Genomic DNA, 13,298 nt, shown 5'->3' on the forward strand with positions numbered 1-13,298 from the left:
AATAGGGTAATGTGCCAGTTAATCACATTAGTTTGTGGTGTATGTTTCATTTTTTCTGTCTTGTGATACGATACTTCTTTTTTTCTTACTCTGTCATTCCATGAAGGATTTTAAGGCAGCCCACTGAGACATATATACTGTATAAGTCAGTTTGAAGGGCAGCTAAGGGCAGCATGGTGCCAGTACTGCTGGGAACGGATGGGGAGGCCCCACACAGCAGCGGGCGGGACTCCACAGCCCTAACGCCAGGCTTCCCTGTGGCCACGCGTAGGAAGGATTCCGAATGGTGGTAATGCAGACTGCGGTGTTTCTAACATAGATTTTGCAGCTGCTATAGGACAGTGGTTCTCTAATGGAGGTGTTCCTTCCACCTCAGGAGCATTTGACAGTGTCTGGAGACATTTTGGTTGTCACAGCTGGACCAAGGGGATGCTACTGTCATCTAGTGGATAGATAGAGGCTAAGATGCTGCCAAACATCCTGCATTACACAGGACAAACCAAAATCCACTGCCGTGGAGTCCATTCTGACTCACAGCTATCCCCGTAGGGTTTCCAAGGCTGTAAATCTTTATGGAAGTAGATTGCCTCATCTTCTTCCCATGGAGCAGTTGATGGGTTTGAACTGCTGACCTTCTGGTTAGCAGCCAAATGCCTTACCCACTGCACCACCACAGCTCCTTTTACACAGCACAGCCTCTCACAAAAGAATGAATTATCTAGCCCACCATGTCAGCAGTGCTGAGACAGGGAAACTGTGCACCAGCTAAGAAAATCTTTATCGTTATTTGTCTTCTCATGTATTTGTCTCATCTTTCCAACTAGATTGTAAGCTTCCTGAGTATAAAAATTTTGCTTTTTATTTTGGAATCAGTTCTTTTTGTGAATATCCTTGTTCTGCTGCTTACTAAACATGTGGCATAGAAAGTTTTTTCCATCTTTCTTTTCCTGATCTGTTAAATGACGCAAGTAATCCCTGCCTCACTTGATACTGATGAAGGTTCCCTAAATGCTAGTGCTCTGTCCACAGTGTCTTTCTCACTTACTGATGTTTGACTACAGTAGGTAGATTTAAGAAAACAACCAGAATGCATGTGAAAAGGATTCAAAAGAAAACTGGGTGAGTTGATTGCAACTCATGGTGACCCCGTGTGTGTCAGAGTAGAACTGAACCCCACAGTTTTCAATGACTGGTGTTTTTGGAAGTGGATCCCCAGGCCTTTCTTCCAGTGTACCTCTTTCTTCCAGGGACTCGAACCTCTAGCCTCAGTTAGCAGCCAATACTGTTAACCATTTGCACAACCCAGGGATTCTTTGGGTAATACACATGTGGGTTTTTCAGTTATTTATGCACTAAACATTCACCTCTTCTGGTGAGAAGCTCTGTGAAGATTGAGAGGTAGATAAGGCTATCCGTCTCTTTATATGGAAAGCTGTGTGGAAGGTGCCTCCCTATAAAAAGGAGGCTGTGTGGAAGGTGGGAAAGGTGAATATTTTCTAGAATGCAGGGCAGACAGAAACAAGAGCTACACCAGTGAGCATCAGGGAGGGGACTCATTTCCAACTCAGTCTGGTTTGTAAGTGTGTCCTTGGACTGAGCCTTGATAGATGTAAAATTGTGATGGAAAGAGAAGGCACTGCAGCTGTGAGAACATCTGGAGCAAAGGCCCAGAGGGCTGACAGCATTTAAGATAAAACATAGAGCATGTCATGTTAGGGGGTGAAACTGAAAAGGTGAAGAGGGCGGACAGGGCCAAGCAGCAGTGAGTCTCAACACCATACTAGAAGCTTGGGCTTCCTTCTGTGTGTGTGTGTGTGTGTGTGTGTGTGTTGGGGGGGGGGGGTATTGCGATTCTGAGGAAGTTGAATGTAACATCCAGCTCATGCCTTCTAGGAGTTAGGAAGGCCCTAGAGGAGTTAGGAGCCTTTTCCTGGGGACTTGGTGAGAGATAATGAGGGAGGCAGAGAGGTGAGTGTTGGTAGAGTGGTGAGAAAGAGTGGGTGGACACTGAAGACAGCATAGAGGTAGAATTGATAGACCTGGCCATTAACAGGCAGATAGCCGTCTAAATAAGTTATCTCTGAGTTTCTTTCTTTAGTGTGCTGGAGAAAGAGTATCCAGCAAGACTAGGAAATGGGACTCTTGGTTAAATATCTGTTTTGAATCCAAGAAATGCTTGAACAGATGTTTGTTTTCCTTTTATGAGCAGAATCATAGTTATACAACTGAATGAGACCTGTGGACAGCATCTGGCCTTGGCCGCTGAGGCAGGTAGAGCATATGATGTCATTTCACTGATCTTGTGTCCTATGAGTGACCAGAGAGAGGTGTCTTTTTCGATAGCTCCTTTTTCCAGAAGATTGCTGGCCTAGCCCATTCATCTAGACTGTTTGCCTATAGACTACAGAAGTGTCCAGCCCCTGAAACATAGACCTTGAATGAATTCTGGGGACCAAAAAAAAGCACATTTTATACTCCTGCCAAGGTGAATACCAGAAAGGTGTTTAGTTATGTTTTATTGACTACACAAAGGCATTCGACTGTGTGAATCATAACAAATTGTGGATAACATTGAGAATAGGAATTCCAGAACACTTAATACACTTAATTGTGCTCATGAGGAACCTGTATATAGACCAGGAGACTGTCATTTGAACAGAATAAGGGTATATTGCATGGTTTAAAATCAGGAAGGGAGTGCATCATGATTGTATCTTTTCACCATACTTACTCAGTTTGTATGGTGAGCAAATAATCTGAGAAGTTGGACTATATGGAGAAGAGCATGACATCAGGATAGGAGGAAGGCTCATTAACAACCTGCGATATGCAGACGACACAGCCTTGCTTGCTGAAAGTGAGGATGACTTGGAGCACTTACTGATGAAGATTAAAGACTACAATCTGCAGTTTGGATTACACTTCAATATAAAGAAAACAAAAATCCTCACAGCCGGACCAATGAGCAGCATCACAATGAATGGAGAAAAGATTGAAGTTGTCAAGGACTTCATATTACTTGGTTCTTTAGTCAACACCTGTGGAAGCAGTAGTCAAGACATCAAAAGATGTATTGCGTTGGGCAAAGCTATTGCAATAAACCTCTCTCAAGTGCTGAAAAGCAAAGATACCTCCTTGAAGAGTAAGATGCACCTGACCCTAGCCATAGTATTTTCACTCGCCCCGTATACACATGTGAGAGCTGGACAATGAATAAAGAAAGTTGATGCCTTTGAGTTGTGGTGTTGGTGAAGAATGTTCAAAGTACCGTGGACTGCTAAAAGAACTAACAAATCTGTCCTAGAAGAAGTACAGCTGGATTGCTCTTTGGAAGCGAGAATGGCCAGACTTTGTCTCACCTACTTTGGTCATGTTGTCAGAAGGGACCATTCTCTTGGGACCGTAGTCACAGGGGACATCAAGCTCAATTGTCATAACATACTACTCAAAACATTGTCCCGCTTTGGCTAGTAGCAACTGGGATCTTAAAAGCCTACAAGCAACCATCTAGATGCAACAATGGGTCTCTCCTTGCCCAGTGCAAAGAAGAATGAAGAACATCAAAGATTCATGGAAAGAATTAGTCGTAGTGACTGGTAGACCATGCAGTCCGCAGCCTATACGACTATGAGACCAGAAGAACCAGATGGTGCTGGCTATCAACGTCAGCCACTCAGAGGGGGATCTATGTAGGAGGTTGACCCTGGATAGGGAGGGAGAACAATGTGCAACAAAACTCAAAAGCATTTGGAGAAAAAAAGGGGGGCGGACCAGGTTTGCTAGTCTGATAGAGCCTGGTGGAACCACACTGAGACTTTGGCCCCTAGCTGCCCTTCAGGTCTGGAATTGAACCCACATCTGTGGCTTCTAGCCAAGCAAAAGACAGGCATAGGAGTTGAACATTTACCTGAGGTAGATACACTCCTTGGAGAGAACAATCATGAGAGAAAGAAGGGCTGTTTAGGCACAGGGAGAGACAGGTAAGGGGGCAAGGGTGCATGGAGGGATGGACACTGGGAAAAGGTGACTGTCGGGAGGAAGTAGGAGGGGAGCTGTTGCATTGTGAGTTGTGGTCAATGTCATGAGACAGTGTATGTGAACTGCTGTATGGAAAGTGAATTTGCTCTGTACATTTTCACCTAAATCACAATAAAAAAATTAAAAAAAAAAAGAAGGGACCATTCTCTGGAGAAGGATATCATGCTTGATAAAGTGGAGGGTCAACGAAAGAAGGGAAGGCCCTCAACAAGATGGATTGACACGGTGACTGCAGCAGTGGGCTCAGGTATAGTAGGGATCATGAGGCTGCCACAGGACTGGGCAGTGTTTCATACTATTGTACATACAGTTGCGTCGGAGACAACTCAATGGCACATAACAATAGCCAAGATCAGCAATACCACCTACTGTGCCAACAACGCCTGGAGAGGTAAGTGGGGCCATCTGTAATGTCCACAATTGAATACCAAAAAGGGAATGTAGCAGGTATTGTATATAGGTTGTCTCCCTTCTTTATTCTTTTCTAGCAGAAACTGCGCCCCCCCCCCCATTCTCTGCAGACTGTACTGCAGGAGACAAGTCTTGATATCTCTGTGCTGGTACCTGGGGGAAGTGCAGGGGATTGTTGAGTGGCCATGTGATGCCATTCTAGTCAGTGAGATGGGGAGAGGACATACGCCGGGAGCTGCCGGGAATCACATGAGAAGAGCTGCTTAGAAAGCCATGTCTCTTCTGCTGAATTTCACCAGGTCTGCACGTGGCAGCCAGCTTGTGACTATGAGGACAAGAAGGAAAGATGGAAGGACTTGGCTCCTTAAGCTGCTAAATTAAGGAACCCTGAAGCTGCTGACCTATCTTGTTGTTGTTGTTGTTGTTGTTTTGCCGTTGAGTCGACCCCGACTCAAAGCGACCCCTCCTTGGGTTTCCGAGGCAGTATCACTACGGAAGTAGGATTGCCCAACCTTCCTTCCGAGGAGTGGCTGGTGGGTTTGAACCACCAGCCTTCTGGTGAGCAGTCAAGTGCCTTAGGCACTGTGCTACCAGAGCTCCTGCTGACCTATCTTAGCACTGGTTTTATGTGTCTATAAATTCATTTGAGATCCTCTATGACTTACAGAAGAAAGAAAACATCTATAGTTTTACAATTTGCACATAGAAATGGAGGCTTGATGAGATGAGATGACTGTCCCAAAAGCACACTAGAGGTGAGGGGATGAATTGGGAGTCACACTGACTCCAGCTGAGCCTTGGCTTTCTCTTTCTGATTTACCAAGCAGTGGTCTGCATGCTGAGGCCGCCTGCTTCTGTTCTGGAGGGCTTGAGTATCCTTTCCTCCACAGTAAGACAGCTTTCAGAAGCCAGTGATATATCTTGTTCTACATGAATCCTCTCCTGTTTGGATATTGTTGTCTTGTTGCTACTTCTGTAGCCATTCAGAGTATCAAGGGACTGATGGCCTGGCAGATTTCTCTCAAGGTGTGCTTGGTGTGCTTTCTCTTATTTTATTGTGGTAAAAATATACATAACAAGACATTTGGCGATTCAACATTTTCCACACGTAAGATTCATTGGCATTGGTTTTGTTTATCATGTGTGCAACCATCATTACAGTTGATTTCCAAATTATTCCAACGCTGTTAACAAAACCTTAATGTCCCCTAAGCTGTTGTTTGAGGAGCTCTGGTAGCATAGTGGCTAAGACACTTGCCTGCTAACCAGAAGGCTGGCGGTTCAAACCCACCAGCCACTCCTCGGAAGGAAGGTTGGGCAATCCTACTTCCGTAGTGATACTGCCTTCGAAACCCAAGGAGGGGTCGCTATGAGTCGGGGCCGACTCGATGGCAAATAACAACAACAACAACAACAACAAGCTGTTGTTTGTTGTTGTTTGCCATCGAGTCGGACCCAACTCATAGTGACCCCTCCTTGGGTTTCTGAGGCAGTATCACTATGAAAGTAGATTGCCCAACCTTCCTTCTGAGGAGTAGCTGGTGGGTTTGAACCTCCAGCCTTCTGGTTAGCAGTCAAGTGGCTTAGGCACTACACTACCAGAGCTCCTAAGCTAGGACATGCGCTTTTCCCTTCCATCCTACTCCTGGTAACCACTAATAAACTTTGATCTCTATTAACCAACACTTGCTGCTAGCAAGTAGATTACAACTCATGGCAACTCTTTGTGTAGTGTAGAACTGCACTCTGGGTCTTAAGGCTGTGAACTTTTAGAAGTAGATTGTTAGGAGAAAATCCTGAGGTGACTCTGGGTGGGTTTGAACTGCTAAGCTTTTAGTTAGTAGTCAAGCCATTTGCACTTATTCCATATTAATGGCATCATACAATATTTGTGCTGACTTACTTCAATCAGTATGATACTTTCAGAGTTCATCCATATTGTGCCATACATCAAGACTTCATTTCTCTTTATGGCTGAGTAGTATTGTATGTATGTACCACATTTTGTTTGTCCATTCATCTGTTGATGACACTTGGCGTGGGGTATCAATAGGTTGCTTTCAGAGACAAGCTTGTGTCCCAGCCTTGGATTTTGAGGTTCTCCCATTGGCTTGATTGGGCCAAGTAGGTCACATGCCCTCTATTGTACCAAGCACCATTGCCAGTTAGCTTATATATGGAGAGGAATGGATACCTGGATAAAATTGAGGTGCTACTAGAGATTGCCTCCCCATTGAAAGAAAGTTTTAGGAGGGCAGAAGCTTTGTCTGTTTCTGCATGCCGTATTCCCAGTGCCTAGAACACTGACAGGCACACAATAGGGTCTCAGAAAATGTCGAACAGCTGTCGAATACTAGAAGGTTGATGGTGGATGGGAAGCCAGTAGTGTCTGCTACCCTTGGTAGAGTTGATTTGTTTCATAAAACTAATTGCTCCTACTGGCTGACTCATCTTACAGTTGAGACTTTCTGGTAGAACCCACTGCGAGTCTAGTGATGAGGAGAAGCACTCTCCCCAAGTCCTTCCCAGAGGTGCTTGCAATAGTGTTGTCCATTTTAAGAAGAGGAGTAGATGAAACAGAACAGATAGTGCTAGAGGAACTGTTAAACGTGTGATTTAGAATACCCCTGGCAAAACGAAAACCCATTTAGCTCAGAACTTTTGTTGCTTTTCAAAGCAATATCTGCCTTGGGTTGTTTGGACTTCTCTTCTGCAAAGATACATTAACTCAGCCGGGATAAGTCATGAGGAGTCTGCCCTGGCCAAAGACACTGGGGGAGAGGGATAGGCCGCACAGGTAGCAAGCTTCATTGGAGCAGACTTTACATCAGCTGACTCTTCAATCAGAAAGTCTTGCACACAGAAGGCACTCAGCAGATTCATTCATTGAACAATAGTAAGTGCTTATTGTGTGTTACCGGCTTTTTTAAGTGCTGAAAAAAATAGCAGCTAAGCAGGCAGCACGCCAGGACTTGTTGAGGAGCTACACGTGAGGTAGCCTGCAAGTCTGAGCCTGCTGGGGTGTCCTGCATACATGGAAACAAGGAGATACAGGAATGGAGCTTGCTGGGGAGACAGTAAACATAAGCAGGAGCAAAACACTGAGTGCTTCAGGTGGAGTGAGCGTGGGGAGAAACAGCAGAGGAGAGATAAGGACCACTAGGGTAGGGCTGAGGGTGTCGGGGTTTTAAATGGGTCCTTTACCAGTGCCTGCGTGAACTTGAGCAAAGACCGTGGCACAGGTAGAGTTCTGAGGAAGCAGGCTTTGAGCTGAGATTCTGCCCTCAAGAGGATTGTTGGGAAGTGCCTCTGGAGGCTACATGGTGGTGAGTGAGAGCAGTGAGACCGGAAAGAGGGAGAGGTTGAGGGCAGCGGAAGCGTCAGCTGACCCTGTGAGGAGCTTAGGAGCTGCACTTGTCCTTCAGCGTTGTCCTGAAATGGGGCAGGGGGACCAGACCGTTACACTTCTGTGTCCACAAGTATTGAGACAAGTCCTACCTGGAGAAGGACTCAGCTGGGAGCTGGCAGAGCCTGCCAGCACTCCTGCCAGCTGGCAGAGTGTGCTTTAGTCCTGAAGAGAGGGGCCTGGGTGGTATACAGCAGCACCCGGTATCAGCCTGGTGGAGGTGGGGAGGGCAGCCTTCTGGGGGCAGGGCATTCCAGGCAGAGAAGCGGCCAGAACGTACCTGACGTACTTGAGGAATAGCTCGGTGTCATTGTGATTGGACCAAGCAAGGAGAAGAGCGCCAAGACATGAAGCCGGAGAGTTAGTAGTGGGCCCAGTGGCCTTGGTCCTCTGTGAGATGGGGAGCAGAGGAGTCGCGTGATCTGCGTTGATGGTCATGATGATATAACTGTGCCCCACAGGGTTTTCAGGGGCTTTTTTTTTTTTTTTTGCCCTCCAGAAGTAGATTACCAAGCCTTTGTTTCAAGGCACCTATGGGTAGCACTGTCAAACTTTCGATTGCAAGCATACCTCAGGTATTGTGGGTTCGGTTGCAGACCACTGCAGTAAAGCAAATACCACAATAAAGTGAGTCCCATGACTTTTTTGGTTTCTCAGTCAGTGCATATAAAAGTTATGTTTACAGTATACTGTAGTCTGAGGAGCTTTGGTGGCATAGTGATTAAAGCAGTCAGCTGTTAATCAGAAGGTTGGCAATTTGAACCCACCAGCCGCTTGGTGGGAAAAGCGTTTACAGCCTTGGAAACTCTCTGAGGCGGTTCTTCTCTATTCTGTAGAGTTGCTATGAGTAGGAATTGACTCAGTGGAAGTGAGAGTGGGTTTTTTGATTTATACTATAGGCCATTAATGGTGCAATAGCATTATTAAAAAGTTTGAATTATTGTGAGAATTGCCACAATGTGACACAGAGACACGAAGTGAGCCCGTGCAGTCAGAAAAATGGTACTGATAGGCCGCTTGACACAGTGTCGCTAGCAATCTTCAATTTGTTAAAAATGTAGTATCTCCAAAGCACGATGAAAAGAAGTGTGGCTTTTCTAGCCAAGTGTTTGACGGTTTGCCTCACCCAGGGACTCCCCTGCTGACCGAAAGTAGAGCGATCCTGTGGTACCTTTCATAAGCTCAAATGGTGTAATACGGAGCAGCATTATCATTAATTTATAGAGGAAAAATTTTGAGCATTCCAAAACTCAAAAAATAAGCTATCCAATCATGCCAAATAACACATAAAACCTAAAACAACAGTAACATGTAGTAAATACACAGCCCTCTTAAAATGGAAATAACACATGTACAGGATAGTTCCAGGGAAAGACCTTGGCCACGCCACTGTTGCTGCTCAGGGTGCGTGCTGCCTCTTTAGCTGCCGCACAGTAAGAGCGGGCTGGTGGTTTCACATTTTGCCTTTTTCATAAAAGTGAAAATCCTCTTTGCATAACAAAAACAAGTCTTTCATAAAAGCGAAGTGATATAAAGTGACCTTGAGAAAAGTGTGGGGTGCCTGTACACATGCAGCACGTGCTCACGCGGCATTAATTTTCACGGGAAGTACGCAGACTTACGTGTTCAGTTTGGTGGATTTTGAATCTTCACGGGGAATACGCAGACTTATATGTTCAGTTTGGTGAATTTTGAATCTTCACGGGGAATACGCAGACTTACATGTTCACTTTGGTGAATTTTGAATACACCTTGTAAGCCATTAAGGATTTCTGATGGTGTAGTGCCTAAGGCATTTGATTGTTAACCAGAAGACTGGCAGTTCAAACCTACTAGCCTCGACGTGGAAGGAAGATGGGACAATCTGCGTCTATAAAGATTTACCCCTCGGAAACCCAGGGGGGGTTCTCTGTGAGGCAGAATTGACTCCATGGCAGTGGGTTTGTGTGTGTGTGTGTGTGTGTGTGTAAGCCATTTGCTAGTCAAGATAGGGAATATTTGTATTTCCCCCAGAAAGCTTGGGTTATGGGTATATTGTGAAGGAAGAGTCACAAGGCTCGAACGTGGGGTAGAAGAGAGAACTAGAAGAGTGACTTTCTTGAGGAGGGTGGAGCTGCTGTCAGCTTAGGTCCATAAGACTGTGAAAGAAGGAGATTTGAGAGGGAAGATCAAGAATTGTGTTTTAGCTGGTAGATCATGCGATCCTCAGCCTGTATGAGACCAGAAGAACTAGATGGTGCCCAGCTACAGCTGTCAACTACATGGAAGGAGATCTGTGTAGGAGATCCTGGATAGAGTGAGAGAATAGTGTGAAACAAAACTCAAAATTCCCAGGTCTTCTGGTCTGATAGAGCCTGGTGAAATCCCTAGGACTATCTCCCCTAGCTGCCCTTCAGGTCTAGAATTGAACTCATTCCTGTGATTTCCAGCCAGAAAAAAATACCAGCATATAGGCTGCCCATTTACATCAGGTAGGTACACTCCTTGGAGAGATCACTCATGGGAGAACAGAAGGGTGGTGTGTGCACAGGGAGACTGACGGGGGGAGGGCGCAGGAAGGCATGGGGAGGGAAGAGGTAACTGGGAAGGAGGCCGCTGTGTGGAAAGAGAGCTGCTGCATTTTGGGAAATAGCAATCAATGAGAGACCAAATGTGTGTCAACTGCTATGTGGAAAATGAAACTGCTCTGTAAAATTTCACCCAAATCACAATAATTATTTTTTTAAAGACGTTTTAGACAGGTCAGCCAAGCGAAGTCCACCGGCACAGCACCTTCCTTAGACACGTTCCAGGAGTGTGGCCTTTCCACCTTCCCCCTTTGAAAACACTAGAGCTTTATTCGCAACCTGTTATTAAGGAATAGGCAGTCGACTAGTGAAAGCTGCTGTGTGTCACGGTTTCATTCCAGGGGATATTGCTATGTCTGGATCTTGATAATGAAGCATTTTATGATTTGGTGCTTTTAATTTTTAAAATTAAAAATAATTTTTCTTTTTATAAGAGTAATATATGTTTACCCAAAAAATACATATTCAAGTGAGGAAAAAATAGAAAATTCAAATAAACTGTTAAAAACTTTTTTTATGTGATCTGTCAGGTCGTTTAGGGGTTCCTGTGTGGTACAAATGGTTACGTTTTGGGCAAGACTTTGCCTCGCTTACTTTGGACAAGTTATCAGGAGGAACCCATCCCTGGGGAAGAATATCATGCTTGGTGGAGCAGAGGGTCATCGAAAGAGGCGAAGCTCCTCAGTGTGATGCGTTGACACGGCGGCTACGTAGCAGTGAGTGTGAGGAGGGTGCAGACCAGGCAGTGTTTCGTTCTGTTGTACATTACATTGGGTCACCATGAGTCAGGACTGGTTTGATGGCACCTGAAAACAATTAACTGAAAAGTTGGTTTGAGTCCACCCAGAGGTACCTTGGAAGAAAGACTTGGTGATGTACTTCCAAAAGATCATTCCAATCAAAACCCAGTGCTGTTGAGTCACTTCTGACTCTCTAGCGACCCTGTAGGACAGAGTAGAACTGCCCCATAGGATTTCCAAGCCTGTAAATCTTTATGGAAGCAGACTGCCACATCTTTTTCCTGTGCAGCGCCTGGTGGGTTTCAACTGCCAACCTTTCAATTAGCAGCTGAGTGTTTAACCACTGTACCACCATGGCTCCTTCCAAAAAATCACTTAGCCATTGAAAACCCTATGGAATACAGTTTTGTCCTGAAACACATGGGGTTGTATGAGTTGGAATTAACCAGTGGTAACTGGTTTGTTTTATTTTGTTTTTCAGACCATTAAATAATCATCATAATAATAACTAGCTGGTGCTTTTTTTTTTTTTTTTTTTTAAGAAGATACTTAGTATATAAACTATCATAAAAATATTTGAATTTTTTAAAATATTAGCCAAATTCCCATCACCATAGCACTATACTTCTCTTACAGATCTTGAATTGCATATGTAACTGGAAAGCTAAAATTATATGCTCTTCAGCTTTTACTTAAATATTATTTAACTGTGGTTGTTAAGCTAACAGATCTTCCCCCTGTGAAATGGGAGTAGTATGAGTAGTGTCGGAACTTTTCTAACTTCAGGGGGCATAATGAGGATCAAGGTCAGCTCAAAGCTGATCCCTGTGAGGTTCAGGCCAGGTATACCTACACTCTCCAACCTTTCTTTCTTTCTTTTTTTAACTGACTCAGACACCAGTCATCGTTCTTATGGCACTCTAATTCTCTTCTGGTTACATAATCTATTTCACTGGCTACACGGAGCCCACAGTCCATACTTGGAGTTAATAAGTGGCTTATTAAGGAAGTAATAATAGGATACAACTTGGGATCAGGGTCGATAGGCCACAACTCAGAATCAGGAAGCATGTATGGAAAGTCTGGAAGGTTCCCCAAAGGGGAGAGCACATCCCTCCCTTCTTCAGTGTGAGAGGCTCTCTCAGTGCCTCTCAGTCCCCTCAGAACAGACTCCTCTTGGCCCTGCCCTCTCTCACCACTGACTTTGCTTCAGGGCCCCTTCTGGGCCTATCGATGTCTTCAGTTTTAGAGTCCTTGGCCTGTGTTATACCTCTTTTAGGAGGTTCCTTGTCTCTCTTCTCTCATTTCCTCCTGCTGCTTCTCTCCCTGCTTCTGGTCTCAGAATCTCTGTGGGATTGCTTGCTTACATACACAGACTCTGTCAGTTTCAAGGCACAGTCCTCCCCTGAGCTGACCAATCCACTCTTGACACTTCATTTACATAGTCTATTGACCAGTCTTTGCAACATGCATGCCAGTTATAGGGCAGGCTGCAGTTCAGGACCAGATAGAAAGGATCAAACCCTAAGCTGTTTATAGATTGTCAATCAAGCTGGACAAAAGTAGCAAAACCCTCCAGGGTGGAAAACTAGGATAACATAACTCCTCAGGGTTTAGAGGAAAAATCTTTCAAGCTCCTTTTTTCATAGAACCAGGAAAAAACAGCACGTAAAAGAACTCATTTCATTACACCCTCCTGTGAAAACATAGCTCTAATTTTCTAATAGAAATATGGTTTGTAGATAAGTTTTAAGGACTACCTCTGCAATTAAAGAATGTTGTGTAAATCTAGGTAAACCAAACTTGAAGAGGGAAAATGAGTATAAAGAAACAGATAGTGACTGTTACCAAATTTTCCTGATTATTTGTTGGCAAAATGCTACAGAAGTGATGATGATCTATAAATGATAGGCCTGTCACTTTCTCGTACTTTTGTCCATGGCAAAAAACAACAGATGGCGGCATGGTTGCTACAGCTTCCTTCCTGTGCTGTTTGGGATCTGTCGGTCGTCTCACACCTATAACATTTCATCGTGGTGGTGCTTAGTTAAGACTGGGAGATGTTTTTGTGGTTGGACGCTGCAAAAACGGCAAGGAGGCCACATGTTCCGACCTCCTCTAATCCCACGAGAGGAA

At 44.7% G+C, this 13,298-nt stretch overlaps 1 protein-coding gene across 1 annotated transcript in view; it reads left to right on the plus strand.

Moving 5' to 3' along the window:
- The first annotated feature begins 173 nt into the window (after window positions 1-173).
- Window positions 174-13,298, plus strand: part of LOC103212489 (protein HIRA) — a 149,156-nt gene continuing 136,031 nt past the window's right edge. The window contains exon 1 of the mRNA XM_042783375.1: window positions 174-267. Within this exon, the coding sequence (XP_042639309.1) occupies window positions 174-267 (94 nt within the window). The remainder of the gene's footprint in view (window positions 268-13,298) is intronic.

The sequence above is a fragment of the Orycteropus afer genome, unplaced genomic scaffold (genome assembly GCF_000298275.1).
Source record: "Orycteropus afer afer isolate SDZICR_OR568_19922 unplaced genomic scaffold, OryAfe1.0 scaffold00986, whole genome shotgun sequence".
Taxonomy (NCBI): Eukaryota; Metazoa; Chordata; class Mammalia; order Tubulidentata; family Orycteropodidae; genus Orycteropus; species Orycteropus afer.